The 12,646-nt window shown below is 34.9% G+C and overlaps 2 protein-coding genes across 6 annotated transcripts in view; one reads left to right on the top strand and one right to left on the bottom strand.

The window, feature by feature from the left end:
• DOCK2 (dedicator of cytokinesis 2) overlaps positions 1-12,646 on the top strand; it is a 213,200-nt gene that overhangs the window by 78,673 nt on the left and 121,881 nt on the right. The window contains exon 27 of the mRNA XM_029998203.1: positions 4,673-4,768. Coding sequence (XP_029854063.1) covers positions 4,673-4,768 — 96 coding nt within the window. The remainder of the gene's footprint in view (positions 1-4,672; positions 4,769-12,646) is intronic.
• INSYN2B (inhibitory synaptic factor family member 2B) overlaps positions 7,930-12,646 on the bottom strand; it is a 42,479-nt gene continuing 37,762 nt past the window's right edge. For 4 of the 5 annotated variants that reach the window (XM_029998207.2, XM_029998205.2, XM_029998204.2 and 1 more), the window contains one exon: positions 7,930-12,628. In XM_029998207.2, coding sequence (XP_029854067.1) covers positions 12,448-12,628 — 181 coding nt within the window. In that variant the 3' untranslated portion in view covers positions 7,930-12,447. The remainder of the gene's footprint in view (positions 12,629-12,646) is intronic. The other variant, XM_029998209.2, reaches the window with a different exon arrangement.

Below are 12,646 nucleotides of genomic sequence, written 5' to 3'. Positions count from 1 at the left end.
GCAATGTGTGAAAACACTTTTTTTGTTAAATTAGCTATGTCAGTATTTAATACCTAATTGTTTCTTAGATTATCAAGAAGAAGGGTAGTCTCAGTTTCATAAAGAAACCATTTTAATTCATTTGCTGGCATTTCTCTAAAAATTCAGAGGCTTAGCATAAAGTAACCTTTGTATGCTTGAGCATATGTCACAATTTTTCCAGTAAAGGTGTGTTACATGCTACTTGTGAATTCAGAATAGAGCTCATCTCTAATAATGGAGTCATGGAAAATTGTTAAAACCATTATGTAATGTTCTAAACCGTTACTAATAACGGTATATAGCACGTACTGAAATGTGGGAGGAAGTGAAGTTAGATTATAAGAGCGCTCAGCTTTGAATTGAAAAAAAAAAAAAGAAAAAAAAAAAAGGCAAACTAATGAACAAGTGACTCTCCTGTGCCCAAGGAAAGTGTCTGAAGTGCTACTATGTAGTTTACAATTTTTGGCTGTTGGGTATTTTTAATTATAGTGGTAATTAATATTATAAGAACAGATACAATTAATGAATATATCTTGAATTGTAACAGAGGCCAAATCATAGAACATTTCTGCAGCACTGCAGATAACAATTCCAGCTGAGATGCCAGTTTTTATCTCTAGGTTTGTTATGGTAGCTGCATGGACAGAGTTCTAACCAGAAAGCTATTTAAGTGTTGCAGTTCTTGCTGTGAGACCTAGTATCTTTCCTGGGTAAAAAGAAAGTACACTTTGCAAACTACATGCTGTGAGTTTTAGTGCTTTAGAGACTGTTGTCAGAAGGTAGCTAGTGTTATAGCAGGTAGCTTTGCATACCTGCAAATGAATATTAAGAAATATCAGGAAAAAAAAAAATCTGTATACCATGTTTACTTTGTTTAATGTGGCTTCCTCATTAATGGTGCTTTTTTGCCTTGGCTGTGTAGGATGTTTTGGTAGTATCTGCATTAGCAAAGATTGTGTCACACTGCCACATGTGGTTCGTTGTGGGGTGCCTGACAAATCTGTTGTACATGGCTTGGGAGTTTACACTGAGTAAGATATGGTCTGATACTGTGGTTCAAATCTCTCCATTATGCATATGGCTCAGCTTTCTGAAGGCAGGCAGTTTAGAAACATGCTGGGGGACCTTAGGTTGTTGTGACCCAAACATTGGTCAAGAACCTAATATCTTCATTTCTAGCACTGTCAAGGAGCTTCTGGTTTATCTGGAGTTAATCTAGTTTGTGTGCAACAAAACCACTTGGACACAGTACATAGTAAATGGAAGTGATCAAGGGATTTGCCTCAAAATTGTTCTGAACCAAACTGCTGATATAGGCATAGCCATATAACTTTAAGGGGCTTGATTTATGCTTAAGATAAAGGTATACATAATTACTGTATTTAATTTTTGTAGTTATTGAGAGGAAGTTATACAAATAATGCAGTTTATCAATTTGATGTTTGTATTTTCCAATTGGTGTAAATAAATGAAAAATTCAGGGGCAGAGTGTATAATTGTATAAATGTGTTGTACTCTGTATTGCTTCACCTTTCCTCTACTGCCCTGTTAACTGGTAGCTTGGTAAAATTACATATTTTATGGTAGGTGGTTTGCCATAGGTCCTCTGCTGTCCTAGGATGCTTTCTTCCATCAGTCAAGAATGCCTGTTTGAACCAAAATCCTAATTTTGACTGGTACCCCAATGCACAAGGGTAACACAAGTTCTACACTTCAAAGCAAGCCTTGAAATTATTTAATAACTGCAATACTCTGGAATAAGAGATGGCAAACTGCTTTTGGACAGAAGTGCACAATCATAAAATATATTGCTATAGTCCAAGTTCAAGAAGAATATACAAAAAAGGTTTGAAAACAAAACAGAAAACCTGTGTAGATCTCTGTAAATAAAACAACATTCATCAAGAGTGTACTCTGAAGATGTATCAAAAACATACCCAGAGTGTAGTTTATTTAAAGCTAATTATTTCCTGAAAGTCACATCGGACTTTACAGTAATGCTAGTGAATATGCAAAGCATTCAATTTCAAGGAACAAATAGGATGCCTTTCACAGAAACAGAAAATCCTGATGAAAAAAGCAATCATCTGTAGCAGGCAGATGATTTTCACTGTAAGGCTACCAAACAATTCCATGTCTGTGTACTCAATATTGCTGTTTCCTCCATTTTTTCACTGTGTAATCTCTATTTGTTAAGTAGAGAATGTCTAAACTCCAATAAAGACAATACTTTAATGGAATATTTTTTTTTTTCAGTAGTTTTCACTAGTGTTTGCAGTAGAAGAGTAGGGTTTGAAAATGTGTTGCATTTTAGGTCCTGAAGGCAGTGGATGAGAGAGAGCTCTTCTATATGTTTTCTAGTCCAAGAAATTATGCTATTTCAAGCACCTTGGTGGCATTTTTCTTTCCTATGGTTGGCTCATCTTTTTTGATGTCCTTTGTCCCCTTTTCCTCACGCTGTCAACATCTGTGCTTGTTTTCCGTTTTATGGCTTCTTGCAAGATGCCATCCCTCTCTGTATTTTTTTTCCTATTATGCTCTGCCCCTTGTTCTCAGTTTCAAGCAGGGTCCAGTAACTATTATATCGTATGGTAAAACCGTAGTGAAGAAACTGTGATTCAGTTAAATGCATCTGTATTGCATTAGTACAGTCTTGGAAAGAGAAATCCTTGAGATGGTAAGAGTGGCTTGCGTAGCCTGTTAGTCCAATAAAATTTATACTGATCTACAAGGCGTATTTCAAATGATGTCTTGCTTTCTAGCTGTATAATAGAACACCCCAAAAGTGAAAAGCTTGTGAAGATACTCTGGTGCCAAGGACTGCCACTGTTCAACAATCCAGTGGCAAGGCTAGATTTTCCTTTTCCTACTGTGAGGTCAACTGTGCCAATACACTCATTAGGAGGACTAAGATATGCTGCTTCTGCAACATAGAGTCCAAAAGATTCTGATGGTTTTTGAATGAAAAGTGTCTTTCTGATCACAACTTTGCATAAGTCTGAAGAATTTGCTTTGCTGTGTGACAAAGCATGGTTATGTTTTACTGGAAGAAAGTGCAATTTTCTCCCAGAGGTTTTTCAGGTGATTTAAAAAAAAGAAGAGAAGGAAAAAATAAAGACAAGAAGAGTATTTGGTTAATTATTAGAGTTGATATGGGGAGAGATGCACTGTAGGTTTTTATTTTTAATTTCACTGTTATTTCCATTGCATTTAAAATACAAAGAGCCAATGCACTGTATGGTTTTTGTATTATATGATTGGTATAAGCCTTAAAACTCACAGTATGCATATTGGGAAGTGGAGAAGATGGAAGAGAAAGCGGCTTTGTGAAAGCACTCAACAAATGTGTCTTCTGTGCAGCAACTGTCAGGTGTAGTCTTTTTATAAATACGGGACCGTACCAGAGAAATTTAAATTAAAAAAATAAAACACCAACCACGAACAAATTATTCTGTGAATACATCGTTCATTTATAGAATGTAGTAACTTGAAATGCTGTGACAGGTGAGAAGATCATTTAAGCTTGCATGTGTCATAGTCAAAGGACACAATAGGACTAAATGGTAATAGTAAATAAATGGCTAGATATGAAGAAGGTCTCTGTTGCAAGGGATGCTAGCCTGATCCACATTAATCAAAATGGGATAAAGAAAGGAGACGATGTTGGATGTCTCAGAGGAAAAACAGTCAGAAGCAGTTTCGCCTGGGGTGGTATTGGAGCTCAGCCATGTAAAATATTGTTAAGAAATCACGATGGGTTCTGTAATTGTGGTGTTCTTTCCATACTATGTGTGACGTTAGAGGTGCCTTGTTTGGTGTAAGCTTTTTTTTTTTTTTCCTAATAGAAATTTGTTAAGAGTTTTTCTTTCTTTGATTGTTGCATGCTAGTTTCCAAAGTTGTCTAGTGATCAGAGTAAGATCAGTGAAATTGGTGAATATAAGGTTATACCACTTTACTCAGTGTTTTAAAATAAATCATTAAATGTCCTTTTGCAGGCAACATGCCAGAGGTACTTAACCATTTGATGTGAGTTGGTCAATATTTACCATTGGGCTGCAAAGATCACTCAAAACTTGGTGCTGACAGGTGGTGGGTCTCTAGTGTAGTCTCAGTCAGACAGATTGACCAGTACTTTGGCAATGGGGCCAAAGGGCAGACCATCTTCAGTTTGTGCCCTCACAGAGCTGCAAAGTGAAATGAAGATCACTTTCTCCTTTAATAACTATATACTATGTGACTGCAAGCTACGAACATTACTGAGCTCCAGACTACCCTGAGGACCATTGACAGATGTGGAGAACTATGGTACAATTTGCCTCATTTATCTGTTACCACAGTGTTGCTATTAAGTTACAGGCTACTCACTTACTGGGAAAACACGAGTCCCTTGAGTGAGGGATGGGAAGTGACTGTTTGAAACAACAAACAGTTACGGGATAGCTAGGGGTAAAATTGGACTGTGCCACTTGAAATGAGTATTCCACTGAAATTGCTGGAACTAAGGAGCAGTGTGAACAAGAATTAGTGTTGTTTTTTCAATAGGGTGGTTATATTATACAGCTTGAACTGTCAGCACGGAAATAATTGGTTTCTTCTTTCTTTTACAAGAGATATGGATTTAATACCAAAAGTGTTTTTTTTCTTTTACAGGCCTCAACTTATCACCATATTCAAGAAATAATGGTACAGTTATTACGCACAGTGAACAGAACGGTTATTACAATGGGACGAGATGATCCCTTAATTGTGAGTAATATTTTAATGTATTTTTAATGCTTTGAAAGTAATTTTATAGTTATCCTGAAAAAATGCAAATACAGTATTTGTGGAGTACTTGTTTGTGGACTTTTTTAGGTGTAAAGTAAAAGGTCTAGGGCTTAACTCTGTTTTCATACAACAGTGCCACCGAAGTGTCTTTTGAAGTGTAGTTGAATACTGCAAGATTTGTGCATTTTTTTAAAAAATCAGAGACTATCTCTAAAGTTAATTGCTGTTTGCAAAAAGAAGAATGTTTTACAAACCTGCATGAAGGGGACACTTTAACACACTGAAAATAGTGTTTCTGCTAATCTACAGTGGAAGTGTCTGAGTAAAACTAAAAAAAAAAAAAAAAAAAAGCTATTCTGAATAGCTTATATAAATAATTGCTAGATGCTCTGTTTCTTCCTGTTTTTCCACATGCTTTACTTTTTGGTGGGTTAGACTGCTGTGGAACAGCTGCCATCCCTGGCTCTGTTTCTGGAGGGGGAAGATGATGCCCTAGGCGCACAGGTAAAATACCTGAGGATGTGCTGGCACAGAGCACTCACCTGAGTTTTTTGTGGAGAATCCATGTTTTGACAGTTATATTCAAGGACATATTCTGCAATTTATTCAGATTTAAGTAGATATCTCATGAGTAATCCTCTTGATTTAGACTATTTGTGAGAATGCAAGCCAGTTGTGTTCAGAGGCAATTATGGGACTTGCCCTTCAGACTGTGTGCTTAAGAGAAGGTGTATATTAATTGTTAGTCTTCAGGGATTTATATTATTCTGCAAAATCATGAGCAGCATTTATTTGATTGTTTTGGCCACAAGAGGTACACTGCGTGTCTTTCAAAATGTGCTTTGTTTCCTTGTTCGTATCTGCTGGAAAACCAAAATAACAGGTTTAGATCATTGCCAGTCAAAGCATGTGTGTCTACTAATGATTAGTCTCCTAATAATTGAATTTTTCAGAGGAGATACTTGCCAGTGGTTTCTTCAAAATACCTGGTGGTAGATCTGCAAGTTTCAGAAATGATATCATTAACTGTTCATCAGAACTCCAGTCTGTTGTTGTTCTGTGTGTAACCCTCTGGCATGTATGCATGGTCATAACAGGAAGAGGTTTTGAATGATGACCCAGTGAACCTTTCAGTTCTCTACAGTGTTTCAAAATTTTTTTTCTTCTTGCAAAGAAAGCATCATATGAGTGTCATGGATGATGTAATCAATCTATAAAGAGTATTTCTGGATACTGTTAAACTGTAAATGAAGAAGAAAAATGAAGCTCTAGTAATCCTGCAAAAAACATCCAAAACATTAGGAAATCATTAGGAAACAAGCTGGTTACAGTCAATTGAAATGGCTTGGAAAATTTTTTTTCTTTTTTCCTCATCTACTGTAATTTGTTCAGCTGATTTTACCTAAAAAGATCAAATCCAGTTGAATTTTGAAATGCAGATGTCTGAATGCTAATAATGCTCATAAGCACCTATGCATATGAGTATAATGGGCATTTCAGAGGTTTTTCAAAGCAGAATTCCAATAAAATACATAGTTTTCTAGAGCTGAGGTGAGACCTCTCAACAGTGTACTGTTTTATATGCGATGTGAAGAAATTGTTTGCAATGAACAAAATAGTCTTTTGTATTCGGAAAGAACTGGCAAAATAAGCTTGTTTCATGCTCTGTGTACCACCTTTAGTTCACTCAGTTAATTTGCAGGTTTTCTTTAAAACTTCTTGAGAGGCCAAACTATTTGAAAGCCTGAATGCTTAATCTTTTAAAAATGAAGCAGATAGTCAGGAATTATGGCCTTCTGCAGAATGCTTAGGTGAGCTAAAGTGGCTAAAAGTATGGTGAACTCTGCAAGTACAGGCGAGACATACAGAATAGCTGCAGTCAGGCTATGTAGCTGATGTTATATGCATATGAGTGACATTTCAAATTGGACTACATCTGTTATTTACTTCCAGCAGAACAGAAGGTTATTCTTTAGATTCTTAAATCTGTTACTATGTTTCTGAATATTGCAAGTATTTTTATTATCTTATGCCATATAATTTTCTAGAAATTGAAAATGGTGTGAACAACAATGCTGATACTATGTTATAGTAATCATGGTTACAATTTACAAGACCTTTAATTCCTTGAAAATTTAAATGTCTTGTACCTCATAGAGTACTGGATTTTATTTACCTGAGTTTTTTGGCTTTCTGGCAGGGATAAGCATGTTAATTTTCATACTCAGGTGTCCTTTTCACAATCTTCCAGTTTGTTGGCAGAGGAGTCAAAAGGGTTTTGGGTTACAGTTGTCTTTATCTTTTCTTGCTACAATGCCAGTTGAATCTAATGAAAGGTGCTGCCTTGTGCTTAGGGGGTAATAGCATGCTGTGAGCTTTGTTCATGTAATTACTGGAAAGAGTTAGTCTAAGAAGGGCGTAATCCCTTCAGGAGAAGGTGTTGGTGATGGAAAAGTAATTTGGCGCTCTGCAACTACTGCAGAGAAGGGTTACTTAAATGCCACTCTTGCCTTCATTGTGGTGTTTTGGCAGTTGAAGGCTTTAACAGCTGCTTGGTTATTTTCACTATTTAAAAAAAAAAAAAAGCCCTGACTGTAGTTGTAGAAGTGCTTCTAAACTTGTAATTGAGGGACAAGTTTGTCTGACATTGACTATGCAGACTTTATCTTGAATACTTTATGAAATTTAGACTTTTAGTTAGAGGGCATTGTGATGCAGTGAAATCCTACTACAGTAACTATAGCAGTAAAACATATAGGAGCATGCAGAATACAAAAGTACTTGTTTTCAGTATTGGCTTGGTTAGCTAAACAAAAATATCATAAATCCACCATACACATTTTAAAGCTTTCCTTTGGTACTCCTAAACTTGATTTTGTTCACAGTATCAGTTTAGCATGATGAAAAGAGTGTAGTTATGCTGCACAGAAAAGTTTTAAAACAATATTTATAGAAGATATTGTACAAAGGAAGACTTTGCTGAAAAGGAAACAGTGTGCTCTGTTAACCAAAGCTACTGTAGATAGCATACTTTTGCAAAAAAACAATGCTGTTTTGGAGAAATAATGACCAGAGAAACCATTTTGCAGAGCTGCCGTGGTTGGAGAATATGATATATTCAAATATACACATGGTCTAGGTAAAAGTTACAGCTTTTTTTATTCAGTATACAAATTCAAATTGAAATCCTTTCTCTACCTAGAAAAGCTGCAAAATGATTCCATGAAAGACCTATGTATTCATTTCCCATTCATTTTCCTTTGCCAAAGAACAATTGTTCACTTCCTTTGTAATCTAATTGTTGTTTATTAATTGACTCCTGAAACCTAAGAAAAATACCTCATTTTATTGCAAAAGATAATATCACATTTAAAGAACCTAGAAACTTACAAAACATACATTAGATAATACATTTCATTAGGAAGATGTTTTTTATCTAAGCTAGCATAATTACTAAGTATTGTGGCTTTTTCAAAGGAGCTATAGTACACAAAACTATTAAAAGCCCTACATGAACTGCTGTTACATGACAGAGAGAAATCAGTATTTTATTCATACATTCTGAATTTTTAAAGAAAGTTAGGTTGACTCTCTAAAACAGCAATTTCACATACAGTAATTTTGGAATATGCCATGTTTTGTGCAATGTTTTATAAATAGCATATTGTAGTTGTCATTTAAATATGTCTTTCAGAGAAGCCTACAATATTTTGAATGCAAGTGCTGTCAAGTAGCTGTGATTTTGGGGTTCTTTTTATTGTTGGTTTGTGGGTTTTTGTGGGTTTTAAAAATTTCATTTAAGAGCGTGTTTGTGTGGATTTCTAACATTTATTTCCTACTCTGGGAGCTGGTTTTAGGCATTACACAGTAATCTTCTAAATCAGAGAAATTTTTATAGCCAGTACTATTATCTTCTAACAATCTACCAATTTCTATTGTTTTTCCAATCTTGACATCACAAATTGCATAGTGTGTATCTGGCAATTTTTAAATTTCCTGTATGAATTAATAATTAATTACTAAAATATTTTAAAATATTAATAATAAATTAATATTAAACAATAAACCAAAAAGCAATGCTTACATATTACATTTTCATATAGCTTAGATTGTCCAATTACGTGTTACAAAGCTATTAAATTTCAGGTATTCTGTGTTGCTAGGATATACAAATGTCTATGTTAAATCTAAACAAAACATATAGCAACTAAGCAGTCTTAGCCTCTTGCTGTGGCTTATGCATACCATGACTGACACTTTCTCATTGTTACCTTTTAACGTAACAAATAGCCTTTTGCTCCAACATTGTCTTTAAAGTTTTGTGTAGAAAGCCTATTGTGTGTGACATACTGTGGAGAATACTGGGTATAATAACTTCATGCATTTAGTAGGTGTGGTTTCATTGTGAAAATATGATGCTTATTCTTTTGTAGGAATAATTTACTTCTGGCATACTTTATTTTCCATTAAGCTATTGCATGTTTTTTGTTCATGGTAGTCAGAGCCTCTGCAAGAAGAATTGAGGGAGTTCTGTCTGTGTTTCAGATAAGCCTTTTGTTTGGATCTTAAATATTCTAGAACTTGGTTGGCTGTTGCTACTCCTGCTTACTCAAAAAAAAAATCTCATTTATTGTACTGAAGTCCTGAAGCAGAGAACTCTAGGAGCAACCTTTCCGAAGGACAGTGCTTTAGCAGCACTGTAATTTCATGTTTTCTTTCAAGGAAAACAGATGTCTTGAAGGGGGTGAATTTGAAAACAGACAGGTAGGCAGAAAGGCAAGTCAGTGTTCTTAAATTGCAGCATTGGGAGCTGAGGGTTGGCTGGCCTACATACCTTAAGTGTTTCCATACTGCTGTGTGTGCATATGTTAAGAAGAGAATTTCATAATCATATATGGATAATCCATACTTTACTGATTGAGAGAGAATTGAAAAACAACCGACTGAGGCATATGGAAACAAAGGCTAATTTTGACTGGGAGATTAAGGATTAAAAATTGTCTACAGTACTGAATTCCATCAAGATCAGACATGAAAATATAAAACTTGTAACCATTTAAATCAGTATATTTCAGTTTTTCAGAAGTATTGATTTTTGTTCAGGTCATAAGAAAGACTTAGAGCCTTACTTATAACTATCTTTGGTTGGACTTTCTTAAACTAAATAGAGTATTTCTGTTCTTGCATAGTTTTACTGACCCCAGGAATTGATTGGTGCTATGTGGTGAACCAAAATACTGTGGTTTGTTTAAATTGAATAATCTGGATCCTTTGGAAATGTATTGAAGGCATCATATTCCTTATATATGCAAAACCAAAATCAGACAGCTTAAAGTGGGCTTTTTTTTGCTTACTAACAAAAAGACAAAAAGATTGCTTTCATATAATAACAAACAGTTCACTACAGAAAAAAACTTACTGGTTTTGCTAGTGTTACACCTGTTGGCATTGCTTATTATTGTACCTTTACTACAGAGGATATTAATCTTAAAATGTTATTTTAATACACAAGAAACATTTATACACTAATAAATCCTTCATTTTATCAATTATAGAGACTAGTGCAAAACATGAACGCTGTTGGCATACCAACATAAGCAGTATAGGTATCTGAGTGTAATATAATGATGTGTTCTGATGTAATAATTTAATTCTTAGAATCGTTATACCCACAAAATATTACTGAGGAGCCTTTCTGTCACACTAAAGGCATCCTTTTTGCTAGTAAGAATTCATATAAGGCTTTTCTTCTGAAAGGCCTCTAAAATAATGATAATTTTGTGTCTGTCATTTCTGTACTGACTGAATTTAATATGGATATGTTTTTTGAAACTGTCAGTCCTTTAGAATTTTGATAAACTAAGCCATATCACATAGCTTACTCTCTTCTAAATGAAGATTAGTTCTATCAAAAAACTTAGTTCTTCCAGACCAAATTCTCCTGTGCAAAGTTGTTTATAATGTGTTTTCAAATGTGTAGTTAACCCTAAGAATTCAGGGAACACAGAAGTGTACGAAGAGTGTATAGACATTTTTAACTAACATTGCACAATTAATGAAGTATGATTTGGAAAAACAGGATCCAAGGGTTAATCTACTGAATACCCTGGCACCATTTGAACTAATTAATCAGAGTTACTTCTAAGAAAAGGTCTGCAGTACATTCCACTAAACATAAACTACATTATTCGGGCTTTACAGTGTGCCCTTTAAACTTGCTTTAGAAAACCTTTTCCCCTCTGCCTCCCATATGAAAGGTGGCCATGTTTTCATGAGCAAAATAATAGTATCATCAACCCTAAATTAGGTTAAATTGGCATACCCTGTGCTAGCTGTTACCTTGACTGTTTTTGAAGGAAAGAAATAGCTGCATTGACATCTGATAAAATCTTTTCAGCATATGTAATTTTTTTACATGATACAGATAAGTTCACTGAATATTATTTTTAATGATCAATTTTGTATCATTTATAAATTTACATATATCTTAAGGCCAAAACCCCACATCTTGGGATATTTTGGCATAGTGATACACATCTTGAATGGACAAATTGGGCAAGTGGTTTACCAAGACAGTAGCCAAAGTGGTTATTCCCCTCTATTCAGCAATTGTGTGATGACATCTGAGGCATTGTGTCCAGTTTTAGGCTTCCAGGTAGGTGAATGACATGAGCTTACTGGAGGGAGACCACCGAGATGATTGTGGGCTGCAGCACATACCATGTGAAGAGAGGCAGTGAAAATTGGATTTGTTCAGTCTTTAAGAAGTGAAGGCTTAGGAGAGGCATCTTATGATCTGTGTAATTCTTCTTGAAGGTGTGTTTGGATACAGCCAAATTTAATGGACACAAGTTAGAACATAGGCAATTCAGATAAGATGTTAGGAAAAAATTTGGAACAGCTTGCCCCAGGGGGTTATGGATTCTTGTCTTTGGAGATATTCAAAACTCAAATTCAGCTAATTGGACCTTGCTTGAGTAGGGGGTTAAGACAAATTAGCGAGATATTCTCTTGTTTCATGATTCTTTTCAGAGAAGTCTATTAAATGGCTGAAACTTCTAAATGGTTGCTTTTTTAATTGAACCAATAAAAGGACAGAGTAAAACTTAACCTGAAATTCTTTTTTTGTTGTTAAATGACAGCAACAAAAATATTTCAGCAGGTATGTGAAATAATGGTAATTGTCTCCTCAAAGGAGACATTTGTTTGAACAATGTAGATTCCCCTGAATTTGTTCTCGATTATGTGGTTTGTTTAAAGATGAATGAAGTTACTTCCTTTTAGTCCATGTTGCTCATAAATAGGAAATGAAGACTGTGTGACACCCTTAGCTTTGTCTATCATTGTTTTTTAAAGTAGAGATTTAAACCTTGTTATTTTTGGAAAGTTGGAAAAAAAAGTCTTTACAAAGCATATGAAAGTGTCCTTGGAAAAAATGAGAAAGCTTCCTTTTGAAAGAAACAATTTCTTTTTGAAAATAGTATCTTCATGCGCCTTTATTCAGTGAGACGATTTAAGTAAATTCCATTCTTTTGATTTTCAGATACTCTAAACATTCTTTAACTTTGTGATTTCATAATAGCACATTTTCAAGTGTGTGCTCTCAAGCCTTTTTCTGTTCTAGTGTCTTTTGAAATGTAAAAGGATCCATAAGGAAGTCAAATCCACCAGAAGCATTTTCTTTTCACCTTTTTTGTTTTTCTTCTTAACTCCTTTTTGTCGAGAGCTGGATGATCAGATGGTAGCTTCTGCGGTGAAGCTGGATTTTGTTCTGCTTTATCCAGCGTTTTCAAAATCTGATGAAATCTTCCTTCTTGTTGTCTGAAGTCATATTCTACACTATGGAAAAATGAAGAA

This window comes from Aquila chrysaetos, chromosome 22 (assembly GCF_900496995.4).
Source record: "Aquila chrysaetos chrysaetos chromosome 22, bAquChr1.4, whole genome shotgun sequence".
NCBI classification, from domain to species: domain Eukaryota; kingdom Metazoa; phylum Chordata; class Aves; order Accipitriformes; family Accipitridae; genus Aquila; species Aquila chrysaetos.
The sequence above is the reverse complement of the archived record's forward strand: the minus strand, read 5'-3'. Positions and strand labels throughout refer to the sequence as shown.